The following is a 14,649-nucleotide window of genomic DNA, read 5'->3' as shown; positions in this document are numbered from 1 at the left end:
CTTAACAAACGCTGAATAATCAGACAGTGGGTTTCTTCTCGGGCTTGTCCAGCAGCCTGCTCCTTGCTGAACAAGATCGGTGAGGTGGGCGAAGCAGGGAGGGAGCTGCCTGCTGGTAGATGTGTAATTAATGGATTTGATATTTCTGTCAGCAAATGTTGTATTGGAACTGGCAACCCGGTAAACTCGGGGCTCCCCGCTTCTGACGGCATTCTCATTGTCAGGCCACGTGGCCATGCTGCCTTGGACTGTGGGAGGCCAGGCCTCCCTGGGGGCAGAGCCTGGGCATGACCCACCCCCATCAGCTGCAGAAGTTAGCTGACAGTCGTTCTATTAAAGGTGTCTTTGTTGGGGCCTCTCCCCAGAGTGGTCCGCACCTCGGCCTGGAGCCTCCTTTCCTTTTAGCTGTGGGATGTGTATTTTGTTCCTTCTTAAAGCTATTAGTGATCCCTGCGCTGACGGACTTGTGCAGCTGTGCTGTTTCCTATCCCTGATGAAAGAGACGTGAGTCCCAGGGCTGCCCTTGACACAGAGGCAATGGCTCATTATCCAGAATCTGCTCTGCTGGTGAGGCCAGCACGGCCTGGCTCAGAGCAGGGCTGTGGGTGGGTAAGAAAGAGCAGCCCACAGCTAGGTCCCTGGCTCTGAGCGAGGGTCCTTGACACCTGTGAGCCCCGCAGGCCTCGAGTGTTCAGGCTGGTGCAGTTGGGGTTCTGTGTTGCATTGTGTCATCGGCCACCGAACCACCAGCAGATAGTTACCTTGGATAGTTCCAATGTAAAGGTGTTCTGTTTTTCCAAATAGAGGTAAAAAGATCTGCCTTTGGGGGTAGGGGGGTTCTCACAGTGGAATGTTTTGAGCCTTCCCCCCCCAATGATACAGAACAGGACTTCTTTGGCCCATTAAGACTCAGAGTTGTGCTGTCAGCGGGCTTCATGGTTCATAAGGAGGCTGATGATTGTTAGAAAGAGGACCCCATGCGTCTCATGGAAGGACGTTATCTCACTGCAGAAATCATGGAAGCTCACAGCCCTTCGTTTATTCAGTAATTTATTGAGTGTATTTGTTAGGCACTGTTCTGCACACTGGTGCAAAAGTAAGCAATTTTAAAGGTCCTTCTCTTGGGCTTCCCTGGTGGCGCAGTGGTTGAGAGTCCGCCTGCTGATGCAGGGGACACGAGTTCGTGCCCTTGTCTGGGAGGATCCTACATGCTGTGGGGCGGCTGGGCCCGTGAGCCATGGCCGCTGAGCCTGCGCGTCCGGAGCCTGTGCTCCGCAATGGGAGAGGCCACAACAGTGAGAGGCCCGTGTACCGCAAAAAAAAAAAGAAAAGGTCCTTCTCATTCTTAGGGAGTGTAAATATTTGGGGGTTATTGGAGAGTATACAGATGGGAATCATACAAATTATCCCTCATGTGCAATAAAGAGAAATAAAGCAGAGTAAAGGGATAGAGGGGAACCTTTGGGGCCAGGGCAGGTGTGTTTCATTCAGACTCCCGCTGAGAAGATACCTGAGTGAGGTGAGGAATGAGCCATGGGGACTTCTAGGGAACAGGTGACAAATGTCACAGCAGGTGCGTCAGCCCTGCGGTGGGAGTAGGCTGGGTGGGTTCAAGGACCAACAAGGAGGCCATCGGGCTGAGGTGGACAGAGCAAGGAGAAGGGTAGGAAGGTGGTGGGATCACATCAGGAAGGATCTTCTGACCTTGAAGACAACATTGGCCGTGAACCCTCCAGAGAGATGAGCGAGTCTGTCTGGTGCACTTGGTCCCTGCAGCACACACCAGGTCCCTCCCGCCCCGAACGCCTTCCTGGAACTCTGCTGTCGGAACCAGGTGTTTGAGGCCTGCTCCAGGCTTCGACATCACTGTCCTTCACGTGTCAGCCTTCTGACCTGTCAGGATGCAGGGTGGCCTAGTGGTTACGAGCTGGACCCGGTCTGCTCAGGGCCACAGCCAGCTGTGGTTTTCTATTAGAAGACTTGCATTTGTGCAAGAACCCAACTTGAAAAAACTAAGTCAAAACAAAACCAAAAGCCCAGAGCTACATTGTATCCCCAAACATTATCACTAGTAAAGGCAGTTACTTAGCTGAGGCATTTGTTTCATTTAACTTACCAGGGACTAAACTAGCCTGATTTACACCAGTGTTGGTTCTGATGATCTGTCCCCAGTCACCTTTTAGAGGTAAGAAACACTCCCAAAAATATTGCCTTGCAAGAGTTAAAAGACCCCTCCACCAAAAAAAAAAAAAAAAAAGGAGCTGCTGAATGATGTTTAATGAGCCGCCACAGCTGGCGAGGGAGCTATTTATCACCGGAGAGGACACACCTGCCTGACTCTGTGTTAGCGTCTCCCCCTGCAGCCTGCGTCCCTGACAACAAAAGCAAGGCCATTTGGCTGCAGAAGTTTGTCACCCACCACAACGGCGGCCAACAAACTCTCCATATGCTAGCTGGTTGGGGAGACTGGGGATGGCCAGCACCTGGGGAAGTGTGATTGGGGGAGCGCTCTCTGCCCCCGCCTGGGATGTGGAGCTGAGATGGGGCCCATCCCTCCTGCTGTGCGCCTACCTCCAGAACTGCTCAGGCAGGAAGAAAAGCAAAGCTCCCCAATGCCACTTTGATGAATGGCTTAGAATAACAAAGCTGAGTTCATCAGAGGCCTGTCTTTTGGAATCAAAGCCTTGGAGGGAGACGGAGGAAAGAAATGAGGCGCCCGCACAACAGCTTTTAGTGGGTACACGCTCGTAACCGTGGCTGCCCCGCCAGCTGGAGTCTTGGCTGAGATTTTAGATCACAGGTGGTTGTGAAGAAGCTTCATGATCTTCGCCTGCATTCGGAGGAATGGAGGTTTCAGGTCCAGCCTCGTGGTGGTGGCATGCGCCCTCTACTGGGCAGACGACACGCTCCACTTCAGAGGGACGTTGCCGGCCTGTAGGATGCTCAGAGGACAGTCATGAGCACTGAGTGATCCTGGAAGCCGTCTCAGGTGCCCACCTGCTCTGTGAGCTGCCCGTGTATACAGAAGGTGGTTTAGGGAATGGAAGGCCTAGTTCCACGGAGGGTCTGGTTACCTCACAGCCTGATCTGAGCAGCCACTCACCCTGGTCCACTGGTTCAGGGGTTGCGGTCTTGCTTCTCCGAGGGGGACTGGAGTCCTGCCCTCCTGACTGTGGCACCAGGTGGAGCTTCACTCTGGCTGCACCCTGCGTGGGCTTTTTGTTGTAGAGGTTCACACCACGCGGTTTCTTCTGTTGGTCGTTTTCAGTTTGACTTTACTTGTACACCTAGAAAAGGGAAAGCTATTTTGAGTATTTGCCAAGCTAATTTAAAGGCACACGTGAGGTCATTGGGTGGTGAACTGCGTCCAATAACAGCAAATTAGATGAATTTAAAGAGTGCTTTTTTCCTGGCCTCCTGAGCCGAATTGAATTATTTGATTAAACAAGCTCATGTCTTCTAGATGTTTCAGTCAACGATAAACACATTTAAAAAAACAAAAAACCCTTTAAAGGAGTCCTGATTTTTGCATGAGGAAAGCTTGGGCTCCTTAACTGGATCTGCAGGGCAATTCATTCGTTCAACAAGCGTTAGGTGCCCGCGTTGGGCCGGGTACTGATGATGTGACAGCCTGGAACGTGGCCCCTGGGTCCTGCTGAGGCCTCTGGTCCAGGCTGAGCAGGCGCGTGTCTGCCAGGGGGCAGGGCCGTAGCGCCAAGACTGAGAAACCCTGCTTTACGGAAACCTGCTATGGCCCTTACCTGCTTTCTCACTGTTACCCACCTGTTCCTCAGCCCTGCTAGGCTGGGCCCTCTCTGTGGGCAGCTACCTTGAGTCTTGTTCATTTTGCATCCCCTAGCCCCTGGCAGGGCTCCTGGTACAGAGAAGCGCATCAGGAAGTGTGTGATGGATGAGTGACAGCCTTGCCCTGTGTCACCCCCTGGGCCAGAACTAGGCTTCGCAAGTGGGAGCCTTTGATGATAAAACAACGTCCATCCCGATGCCTTTTCTTTTATACTTTGCCCTCACCGCCAAGTCAGGTTTGCTCTCTGTGGACACGAAACATCAGTTGTGTTCATTATAATAAAAAATAAATTGTCGACGAAGATAACAGTTTGGTATAATTAGTTACATGAGTGTATACATATTTACCAGCCTTATCTCATTTGATATCCTGTGGGGGGGCAGAGCATGGTCCTTTGCCTGATCCTCCATAGAGAAGAGTTCCTGACCATGAAGGGGGTAATAATCTACTTGGTGGGAACGGGTCTGCTGAACATAAAGACGTAATGCCAGCGGTTCTCGACCTAGAGTAGTGTCAGCATTGCACTCACTAGTCAGAGCCTCATTCCTGTAACTCTCACCAGCACATCCGCAGATGAGCTGACAAGGGAAACTGAGTCCATCTGAACTGAGATTGCAAAGGAGCTGCAGTGTCCCGTTGCCAGGATGGGACAGTGTCCTGGAAGGTAGTTTTGAGCCACATTTTGAAGGAGATTGAAACCTCCTTGAAGTTTGAAGGAGTTGGGTCATGTTAATGGAGGGTTAACAAATGGCTTGGACCTTTTTGCAAGCCTCTGCCAGTACTGTGTGTCTGCTCTTCTCTGTAAGGATCCTTAGAGAGCACGCCGCCTGCAGACTGTCAGCAGCTCCCCAGAGGGGCCAAGGCACCTAAGTGGAGCCACTGCCGTCTGAATTCCGAAGGGGAGAACAGCAGACCTCAGTCCTGGACTCCAGCCTCGTTGCGGTTCTCTCCTGACCCTTTCTACGTGATGCTGGGGCTTGGGGGGAGCAGTTCTCTTAACTCACCTCTTCGTACCTTAAGCTTATCTTTAAAGCCAGGAGGAAGGGAAGATGGCATTGAAACATAACTAGTTGGAACTCAAACCTCTCCAAGGCTACTGCCCTTTAGCCAGCATCCCTGGGGCCTCCTTTCCTGCTTTTCCTGCCACGGGGTCTAGCAGCATTTCAAGGGAGTGCAGGTGGGTCCTCTGGGATCTGTGTGATCCTCTCTCCCCCTGGATTCCATGCCACAATCTCCTAGGTAGCAATTCTGGTAGGTCACCATCTAGTCTCAGCTACTCTGAACAGGCTGGTCATCACGTGTTCTGTTATTGTACTGAGGATGGCATTTTGAGGCTCTTTCTACCCAGGCTGGGAAGAAGCCTCTCCCCAGTAGGTCATAAAATGTACCACAGATAGCCAGAACCGATTTCTTCAACCAAAGGGAGCGAGGTTGTTTATGCTTATCACTCAGACCAAAACCTGGGAGCCTGTCTTACACTCATTTTTTTGTCTTTTGCCACACCTAGCACAGGGTACTGTGCTTAGGAAAACAGCAGCTTCACTGAACATAATTCACATCCTCTAGTTGAAAGTCAATAGCAAGGCTCCTTCCCTTCCCCAGCATCTGAGCTGTGCGGGTCCAGTGAGACACACATGGGCAGGGGCGGGTGAAGACCAGGGGTAATTCTTCATTGTGAGCTTTAGGCTTTCCTGAGACTCAAACATGAGAGCTCAGAATTTACCAAGACACGGAACTAAATACAAGAAGGCCAGTTATCACTGTAAGATCCTGAACACAGCATATGACCTTGGCGTAGACTTTTCATGAGGTTTCTGTGGGCATTGCAAAACCACAAACAGTGGTAAACTCATCTGCCTTGTTCTAATGGGGTTTTTCTTTCAGTGTACAATTTTAATCCCCAAATGAAAGCAGCTTTGGCCGATTCAATTTTCTTTAGTAAAAAGAGCATTTAAACTTAACCAGCTGAAGTTCAGACCTCACAAAAGGAGCCTTTCCTCTGCCCGGCTTCACAGGCAAATATTCTTCCCCCTGCTCTCTCTTTCAGCGAGTTGCAGACCTGGAGCAAGAAAATGCCCTCCTGAAAGATGAGAAGGCACAGCTTAACAACCAAATCCTGTGCCAATCTAAAGGTAGGTACCAGAGGGCAGGACTTTTCATTTTGGATTTTAAGTTCTTTTCCACACGAATTTTCCCCCAAAGATTTCTACGAAGCGTGTAGTTAGTCCGGATGCTGCAGTGGGGAAAGGGTTTCATCAGGAGAGAGATGAAAAAGAAGGGTGATCTTTAAGATCCCGCGACATTTGGTTTCAGGAGTTTTAATCACCTGAGCGCACAGACTCACCCAGCATGGTCTTTAACTGTTTTAAATTTCCCTTTAAAAATTGTTTCTTTCCACTGATACGAATCAGAAGTTTTGGTGGGAGAAAAGCCCACCCATGTTACCTTTTTGCCTTCCCTCCTTCCCCCCACCTAACCTGCGGCCATATCTCCTCGCATCTCCTTTAATCTCTCTGCACAAGAACCTGAAAGACCAGGAATAAGGAAGAAACTCTGGAACAGAGCCTGGGTTCTTCCAGCATTGCTGCCAGCGGTTGCTGTGACAGTTGTTGTAAGAGAGAGTCTGGCATGTTAGCCGAGCGAGTTGTGCGTGCAGCTGGCTTCTCTCCCCAGCCCCTAGGGGCAGAGTGGGCTCTCCCCCGCTCCGAAGACTGCAGCCGAGCCTTGGGAGCACACCTCCCTGGGCTCTGCAGAGGGTGAGGTCGCTGAATAAACTCGCCGAGTATCTGTGTCGTGAGCTTGTTGTGGGCAGCCTTTTAACAAGAGTTTAGTCGGCAGGCACGAGCGGTCACGCTCGAGGGGAAGCCATGCCAAGCAGACGTGCAGCTCCGTGCACTTGCTTTCCAGATGAACTTGCCCAGACCTCCGTCGAGGAAAACCTCCTGATGAAGAAGGAGCTGGAGGAGGAACGCTCCCGGTACCAGAACCTCGTGAAGGAATATTCCCGGCTGGAGCAGAGATACGACAACCTCCGGGACGAGATGACCATCATAAAGGCAAGGAGGGCAGTCCTCCCGCCCACCGACTTCGCAGCCCTTGTTCTCGCGCCGCTGCCCCTGCAGTGCCGTCTGGCACAGCGATGCCCGGTGATCGGTGCTGCACGAACAGTGTCGCCTCCCCGTGTCAGTTCTCACCCCTCCCGCGGGTAGATCTCACACGAGCAAGTAGCTGGGCAGTGAGTCCTTCCCAAGGGCAGCTCCTTTCCCAACTTTGGGGTCTTATGAAGATCTCGGTTAGGACTTGAAGGAAAATTCCACCCATGTAAATGTGTTCTCTTTCTTGTTTCTTACTCTGGGAGAATCCCTGTGTGGAAACAGGAATGGCGTGGGGAGCACAAGCTGCGGGGGGGCCTGCAAGGGTCTGACGGTTTCTCCTAACCCTCGATGCCACGCAGATACAGGGGAACGTTTTCATGTTTCACGATTTGTCATTCTCTTTTACCCCATGTAACTATTCCCTCCAAAAAGGCGTATTCAAACGAGACTGAATAAGTTAATTGTATCGGAACCAGGAAGAGAAGCTGAGTAGGAACATATATAGAAATCTAAAATTTTCCTACCAAGATCAGTTTTTACTCTCAGCGCCCAATCAGATGCAAGGGGAGAAAAGAGTCATTTTTAAGTGAACAGTATAGATGATAAGCTCTATTTCTAATATGCTTACTATTTTCAGAAACAGAATTGGTGGAGTGTAGGTTGAAGCAGGGGCCTTGAGGGGCCGGTGTGCAGTGTTCTCTTCAAGAGGGAGGCAGTGACAGGACTGTCTGCAGGCTGTTTGGGGGTGAAGGGTCTTTTCCCCAGGACTTTTCAGAGAAATTGGCCCAATGTTAGGGGTTTGCATTTCATTTACAGGGAGCACAGACCCGCTGTAGAGCTGTGTTCTCTTCCAAGTGTCATTTTGTTGCTTAGCCGTCGTTCCAAGAAACAGTGGTACCTATTCTTGTTGACAAAGGAGGCAAAAGTCCAATTCTAGAATCTACTGTTATTTGAAAAATAATGGTTCTTGTTAACATTAGTTCATTATGTGTTTTCACATGTTTCTCCCTAAACAGCAAACCCCAGGCCACAGGCGGAACCCATCAAACCAGAGTAGCTTAGAATCTGACTCTAATTACCCCTCCATCTCGACATCTGAGGTCGGAGACGCAGAAGATGCCCTCCAACAGGTGGAGGTGAGTAAGACAGGCTCTTGGCTCTTTGTCCGTGCTCCAGTGGGAGGGTCTGTGACCTGTGTGGAGCTTCTCCCACCAGCGCTGTTCTGTTTCTGGGACCACAGTTCCCCGGGCTCATTCCTGACAACAGGGTCACTCGAACTGCGGCGGACTTATAGACGGTTCTCTGGAGTTAATATTTACTGTGCAAGGCAATATATTATTGTTCCCACTCTCCATAAAGGAAGATCCCTGATTCCTCTTGCAAAACTGAGGACCTGTTGCAGAGAGGTGAAATAGCTGGAACAGCTGAGTCATTAAAAGAGATATAATTTATCATCCCCATTTAGTATCACAGCACATATAGTAATATCAACAAGAAAATTTCCCTTCCTGACTTCGAAAGCTGGCTAAAACTCAGAGGACAGCAACAAATATTTGAAACAACAGATATTTGCTGAACAAAATGTATCTTTGTCAGTAATAGCCTCTTAGAGTCACACAGTGGTCTTTATAGTCTGTGTGTAATTTTATTAAAGGTACATAGACACACAGTTTTTCCTCTGGCATTTGAAAAGCAGAAAATCACAAGCACGTAAAACCGTATGAAACACATGAAGATAGATGTGGAAGAGGGACGGTTATAAAAACAAATGTGCTTTGATCACATCCTTGTGCCAGGCGCTGCTGGCGGGTACTGGAGAAACAGGTGATCGAGCCAGAGAAGGTCCCTGCCCTCATGGAGCTTGTCTGATGGAGAGTTAGACACTAATCAGTTGACGGAAGAAGCTTATAATACAATTGCGAGTACCGTTAAGTGCTGTAAAGGAAAGTGAAGGATGGTGAGAGATGGCGAGTGATGGAGTAAAGGGTGGAAGGATAGAAAAGGAGGTCCTCCAGGTAAAGGTCTGTCTGCTGCACAGTTTGCTGTGGTTTGCTGCCTGCTGTACGTGCTTAGTAAGCATTTAATAAATGCTGGCTTAAGGCCCTTGGTCTTGCTTTGCAGTCTCCTGAGTTTGGGTCCCAGAGGCTTTGGTCAGCCTGAACTCCAGATGCACCACCCAGGTGTTTGTATATGTGACGGTTTACCTGCAGGCATAAGCACTTCCATCAGTGGACTTATGGTGTTCCGGGAAGCTGAGGCTGGTTCTTGGGATTGGCCAGAGCAGCATTCATTAAGTGCTGGCTGAACCACATTATGTTGTCCCTTATGTACAAACATGTACTTTTAAGATCCATGTGGATATGCTTGTGCCGATACAAATTTTCCATGCACACCCACACATGACAGACCCTGGAGGACAGACCCAGGCATGAATCTGAAGGAAGAAATCTACTGGGAAATTGATGCTGCAGGATCTGTTGGATAAACGGGTTCCCTGGCAGAGCAAGCATTGATTTTGATTCAAGGTGCAGTCAGTGGTATTCGACAGCACGTTTAACAGTGATTAGTAAGCACGTTGATCCTTCATCAGGAAGCATTATATCCTGAGTTTTACAACTTCTCTGTGGGAGACCATTTTCCAGAAATGAGCTCTTTTTTAACTTCCAAATAAAAAGGCTGTGTCCTTATCCATTTGTTCCTAGAGTATATGATTGGTCATCTTAAGTGGCTCACACAGGAGGAATATAAGTGGCTGAGACTCAGATGTTACGTGACAGAAAATGAGCCTGGAGCACCAACTTTAATATGAGAATGATAGTTCGTTGGCATTGGCTTTGTCTCAGAGGCGTGGATTGATGCTTGGGAGGGAGAGGGAGGACAGACGGCCGACGGAGACAGCTGACCCGGGGGGTGCCGTGCGCTCCTACGGCATCTGTGCTATTAAAACCTCTTCTTCCTGCTCCCTGTCTTCCTCGGAAGGAAATTGGCCTGGAGAAGGCGGCCATGGACCTGACAGTGTTCCTGAAGCTGCAGAAGAGGGTGCGAGAGCTTGAGCAGGAGAGGAAGAAACTGCAGGTGCAGCTGGAGAAGAAAGAACAGCAGGACAGCAAGAAAATCCCGGTGCGTGACGGAGCTGCGAGCCCGCAGGGCCGCACCCTGAGGGTGCTGGCGTCAGAATGACCCAGCTCACTCCTGCCAGGGCTCACGGGGTCAGGTGTGACCACGAGAGGTCGTGCTGGGGCTGGGTTTCGGGGAAGAGCGTCATCTTGTCCTGATGGCGTATTGAATCTTCTCTGCAAGTGCCCACACCACGCCAGTCGGACAGGAGTCAGCTTCCCCAGTACCTTCAGGGTAAAGGATTTCCAGTGTTGAGGCCAGCAGGGAGCCTGTGTCATTGTCACCCACTTGCAAAGAGAACCAGGGCGTAATTAGAGTATAAACACAGTTGACCTTCGAACAACTCGGGCTAGGGACGCCCAACCCTCTGCACAGTTGGAAGCTCACCTGTGACGTATAGTCGGCCCTGGTTCTGCATCTGAGGATTCAACCAATCACAGATTGTGTAGTGCTGTAGTGTTTACTATTGAAAAAATGCACGAATAAGTGGACCTGTGCAGTTCAAACCCATGTGATCCAAGGGTCGACTATATAGGCGAAAGTCAAATCTTAGAGAAAACCGATGCCTGTTTGTACCTGGAATCTGGTGTGGACTTGAGTTTAGTCCCATTGGGTCAGGGGCAGACCAAGTTTGCAGTCACCCAGGACTGCAGCCTCACCTCAATCTAAATTATCATCAGTATCTTGGGTCTTGAAAAGATATTTTTTGAAACCTTAGTGTCTCCAGATGTATCACTCCATCCCAAGGAGCCATTGGGCACCTGTGCTGCGCTCAGCACTGTGCTGGTGCCGGACTCACAGTAGGTGTTCAAAGTGTTTATTAAATGAGGGAGATACAAACAGAGGAGAAATCCCCCCATTGACTAGATTATAAATTCGAGCAATGTGTAATCTAGGTCAGGAGGACCAGACATAACACGGGTGAAGAATAAAAAATCACATTGGTAGTGCTCAAATAAATGCCAGGTTGAGTACAAACAGGTTGGTGCTGTAGGAATAGAGAGCGAGTGGTCCTCCACTTGCTATGAGGACCGCTTCTAATGGGATATGAGGCCGTTTCAGACATGGATCACATCATTAGCTGACCTCACTGTGGGTTTGTGAAAGGCCTTGGGTCTGTCCTCAGGCTTGAGTTGCCCCTTGCGGGGTTCGACCCCCTCCCTGCATCCTCAGCCCTACCCCCACCCCACCCCTACACACTTTCTCCTTTTGTAACACCCGACTTCCCTTTCCAATCAAATGTGATACAGATGTTGATCGGTATTACTGGTAAATTCTTGGGGTTTTTCCTGAGCAGTAAGTGGGGAGGTAAATCTTGCTGATGGATTTAAATCTTTCAGGTGGATTAGATTCAGAATGGAGGGTGAAAGGATTAGGTTTATAAATGACTCATTCAATTAGAAGAGAATCTGCCCTGACAGGCAAGCACAAATCAAATAGATGAAAAGCTGCACAGAGGTCAGACAATGCCTGACGTGAAAGTTCCTGGCCGCCCAGCTGTCCCTGAAGGCTCACTTGCCAGGCTCCCCACTGCAGAAATGCCAAATAATTTTGGAATCTTGGCTTTAGGACTTCTGCTTGTCTCGAAACCAGATAAAAAGGGGTATATCTTTCACTAAAAAATAATCACTGAGCAAAAGTTAGAACCGCAGGCTTGGCTCGCAGCCCTGTAACGTGCATCGAGGATCTCTGTTTAGGAAGAATGACCTTGTTCCTGCCAAAGTTTGGTAAGAAAGGCAGAGTATGGAATCCCTCTGCAGAAACCCTGAAACTGAGCTTTCAGAGATCCTGTTCTAGTTCTGCCCTGGGTCCCAAGAGAGATTCTGAGCCACCTAGGTCTTTGGTCTGGAGTGATATGGCCCAGGTCTTGGCTATAGAGAGAGGCCAGGCTCTGGATGAGGGATGACAGGGAGGTCCGTAGGGAGCCTGTCAGTGAGGGAGGCACCAAGCCTGCCATGAGGTGGGGCCTCTGGGACAGCCCATCCGTGTGTTTGACTTTCCATCCAGCTGGCTCCCTTTCCCCGGGCCTGGCAAAGTCACCATGGCTATCAGGGGGATTCCAGTGGGCTGTCCACTTAGAAACATAACTGCTGGTCCACCCTAGTACAGCTCCTCAGATTTGGATAGATGGTCTCCATTTTCCAAGAACCTAACGCACTTAACAATAATCCATGGTCGTGTGGCAAGCCCGTGCTACGTAGAACACAGGTGCAGGCCTCTCCCCAGGCCGGCGGGTCATGAGCCGGCCCTGAGCAGTCACATCCCCTACCACTGGGGATAGTGGGAGACGACGCAGAGACTGGTAGCCTGGAGCGTCGCTTTCCCAGGTTGCAGACTGGAAACAGTGCAGCCAGTGTCGCAGGCCTTGACCTGGAAAGGGCTGCTCAGATCCAGCCCCAGTCTCCAAGCCTGGGGCCCACCTAATCCAGCCACAGCTGGACTTCAGGTTGCTAGCACTGTGGATATCTGATTAAGCACGGTCAGGTTTTAGCTCCAGAAACCCATCTTATTCAGGGGCTATCACTCACTACTTGAAATCACGCCTAGCAGTGAACCATTTGTGAAGGTGTTTCTACCCCTTCTCATTGGACAGGTCAAGGTCAAGTCCAGTAGCTGCCGAACAGTGAGAGGAGTCATCGGCCCAGCTGAGTCCTAACGGGCTGGTGCTCCCGTTGTTGCTGTCCACACCCGCCCGCTGTGGAGCTGTGAAGCCAGACAGCATTCACGGTGCTCCGTGGCGGGCCCGCTGTCACACTGCCTATTGCGGAGCCACACAGGGGAAGCAGGCTTCTCCACAAGGCGCCTAGAGTGACCTAGTTGGGAAAACAGTACACATGTGCACACACACACTTCCCCCCAGCCACCCAAAAAAAACCGAAGAGGGGCTCTTAAACCTCATAATAAGTACATCATTGTTATATGTTAACCTTCCTAATAAGCACACAGGTCTAACGGTGCTGGTTTCCTAGGACTACTGAAACAAAGTACCACGAACTAGATGGCTTAAAACAACATAACTTTATTCTCTCATAGTTCTGGAGACCAGGAGCCAACAGTTAAGGTGTCAACAGGGCCATGCTCTCCTAAAGGCTTTTGGGGAGGATCTGCTCCATGCCTCTCTTTGAGTGTCTGGGCTGCTGGCGGCCCTTGGCATTCCTCGACCTGCAGCTGCGTGACTCCAAGCTCTGCCTCCATCTTCAGTTCACGTGGTGGTGGTGGGGGGCCTTCTCCCCTTCCTCTAAGGACACCAGTCACATCAGACAAGGGACCGTCCTAATGCCCTCATCTTGACTTGATTATATCTGCAAAGGCCCTATTTCCAAACTGGGTGACATTCACAGGTACCAGGTCTTAGGACTTCGGTGTATCTTTTTGGGGACATGGCTCAACCCATAACACAGTGTTATTTGTGTTCAACCTGTAGGTGCTTGTGAAGATCGTGTGAATAAAGTTACGTAGGGGATGTGGGCAGGCAGGAGGGAGCTCCGTGGTGGCCTGAGGTAGTGAGCTGCATCTTGGCAGGAAGGAGGCGGACATACAGAGGGTGGGAGTGCCGGGCACAAGCAAGGGCAAAACAAGCTCGTCCTGACCGTGGTGGGAAATCGTCCTGTGGAACAGCTGCCTTGCAGCCCGTGCTCACCTCCTTGCCTCTTCATCCATGCAGGCGGAACTGCCAAGCAGTGACTTAGATGTGGACCAGGATGCAGATCTAGCCTACAATAGTCTGAAGGTAAGATTCTTGGAAGACAAGCTTCCTTAACTCACCCTACGGAGGACGGATGATGGTGCTGGGCAACGGCAAGTCCAGTCCTGAGCTTCCGTCTGCGCATAAGTGGAGCCGTAAGCCCACAGTTTCCCCTTCCCGCACTTGAGTTTCTTCATCTTTGAAGTGAAGGAAAATTTGTATTTACTCCAAACACCCCTGAGACAAAATGTATGAGTTTTCCACATCAAGCAATTCTCCAGTTCTCTGTGGACACCAACTAGGAGTCCTACAATTAAATTCAACTGTGGCACAAACTTCTGAGGGTTAACACAGACCCTGCTGGTTAGGGGCTCAGCCCCACAGGACTGCCCCCTCTTCAGATGCCAGTCACATCGGTGGGTCCCCAGGACTCTGCTACGATCATGAGTTCCCATGCCCCCCTCCTCACGTTTGATAATTTGTTACAACGGTTCACAGAACTCAGGAAAGCATTTTACTTACTATTACTGGTTTACTGTGAAGGGTACAACTCAGGAAAGGCCAGATGGAAGGGGTGTGACGCGTGTGGGAGGGGACTCGGAGTGTCCAGCCCTCTCCAGACACCTCCACGTGTGCATCAAACGGAAGCTCCCAAACCCTGTCCCTGGGAGGTTTTGTGGAGGTTCCATTAACACAGGCATGATGGGGTTAAATCATTGGCCGTTGGTGTTTAACTCCATCTCCTGCCCTCCTCCTCCCCTTTCCTAAGGTCGATGGGTGGGCGGAAGGCTGCGGAGCTCTAACCCCAGGCTTGGGTCCTCTGGAAGCCTCCATCCTCCGAGAGTTACCTCAGCATAAACTCCAGCGTGGTTGAAAGGGGCTTACGATGAATAACAGAAGACACTTCCCTCACCTCATCACTCAGAAAATTCCAAGGGTTTAGGAGC

At 50.4% G+C, this 14,649-nt stretch overlaps 1 protein-coding gene across 1 annotated transcript in view; it reads left to right on the top strand.

The window, feature by feature from the left end:
• The window catches only part of MYO5B (myosin VB), a gene marked incomplete at its 5' end in the record, with an annotated part of 386,267 nt that overhangs the window by 338,906 nt on the left and 32,712 nt on the right, over positions 1 to 14,649 (top strand). Inside the window, 5 exons of the mRNA XM_082667157.1 lie at positions 5,853 to 5,937; positions 6,713 to 6,861; positions 7,917 to 8,036; positions 9,880 to 10,020; positions 13,682 to 13,747. Of these exons, the coding sequence (XP_082523283.1) occupies positions 5,853 to 5,937; positions 6,713 to 6,861; positions 7,917 to 8,036; positions 9,880 to 10,020; positions 13,682 to 13,747 (561 nt within the window). The remainder of the gene's footprint in view (positions 1 to 5,852; positions 5,938 to 6,712; positions 6,862 to 7,916; positions 8,037 to 9,879; positions 10,021 to 13,681; positions 13,748 to 14,649) is intronic.

This window comes from Grampus griseus (genome assembly GCF_964374135.1).
Source record: "Grampus griseus genome assembly, chromosome: 12".
Lineage (NCBI taxonomy): Eukaryota > Metazoa > Chordata > Mammalia > Artiodactyla > Delphinidae > Grampus > Grampus griseus.
Note: the sequence above shows the minus strand (reverse complement) of the source record. Positions and strands in the feature narration are given on the sequence as shown.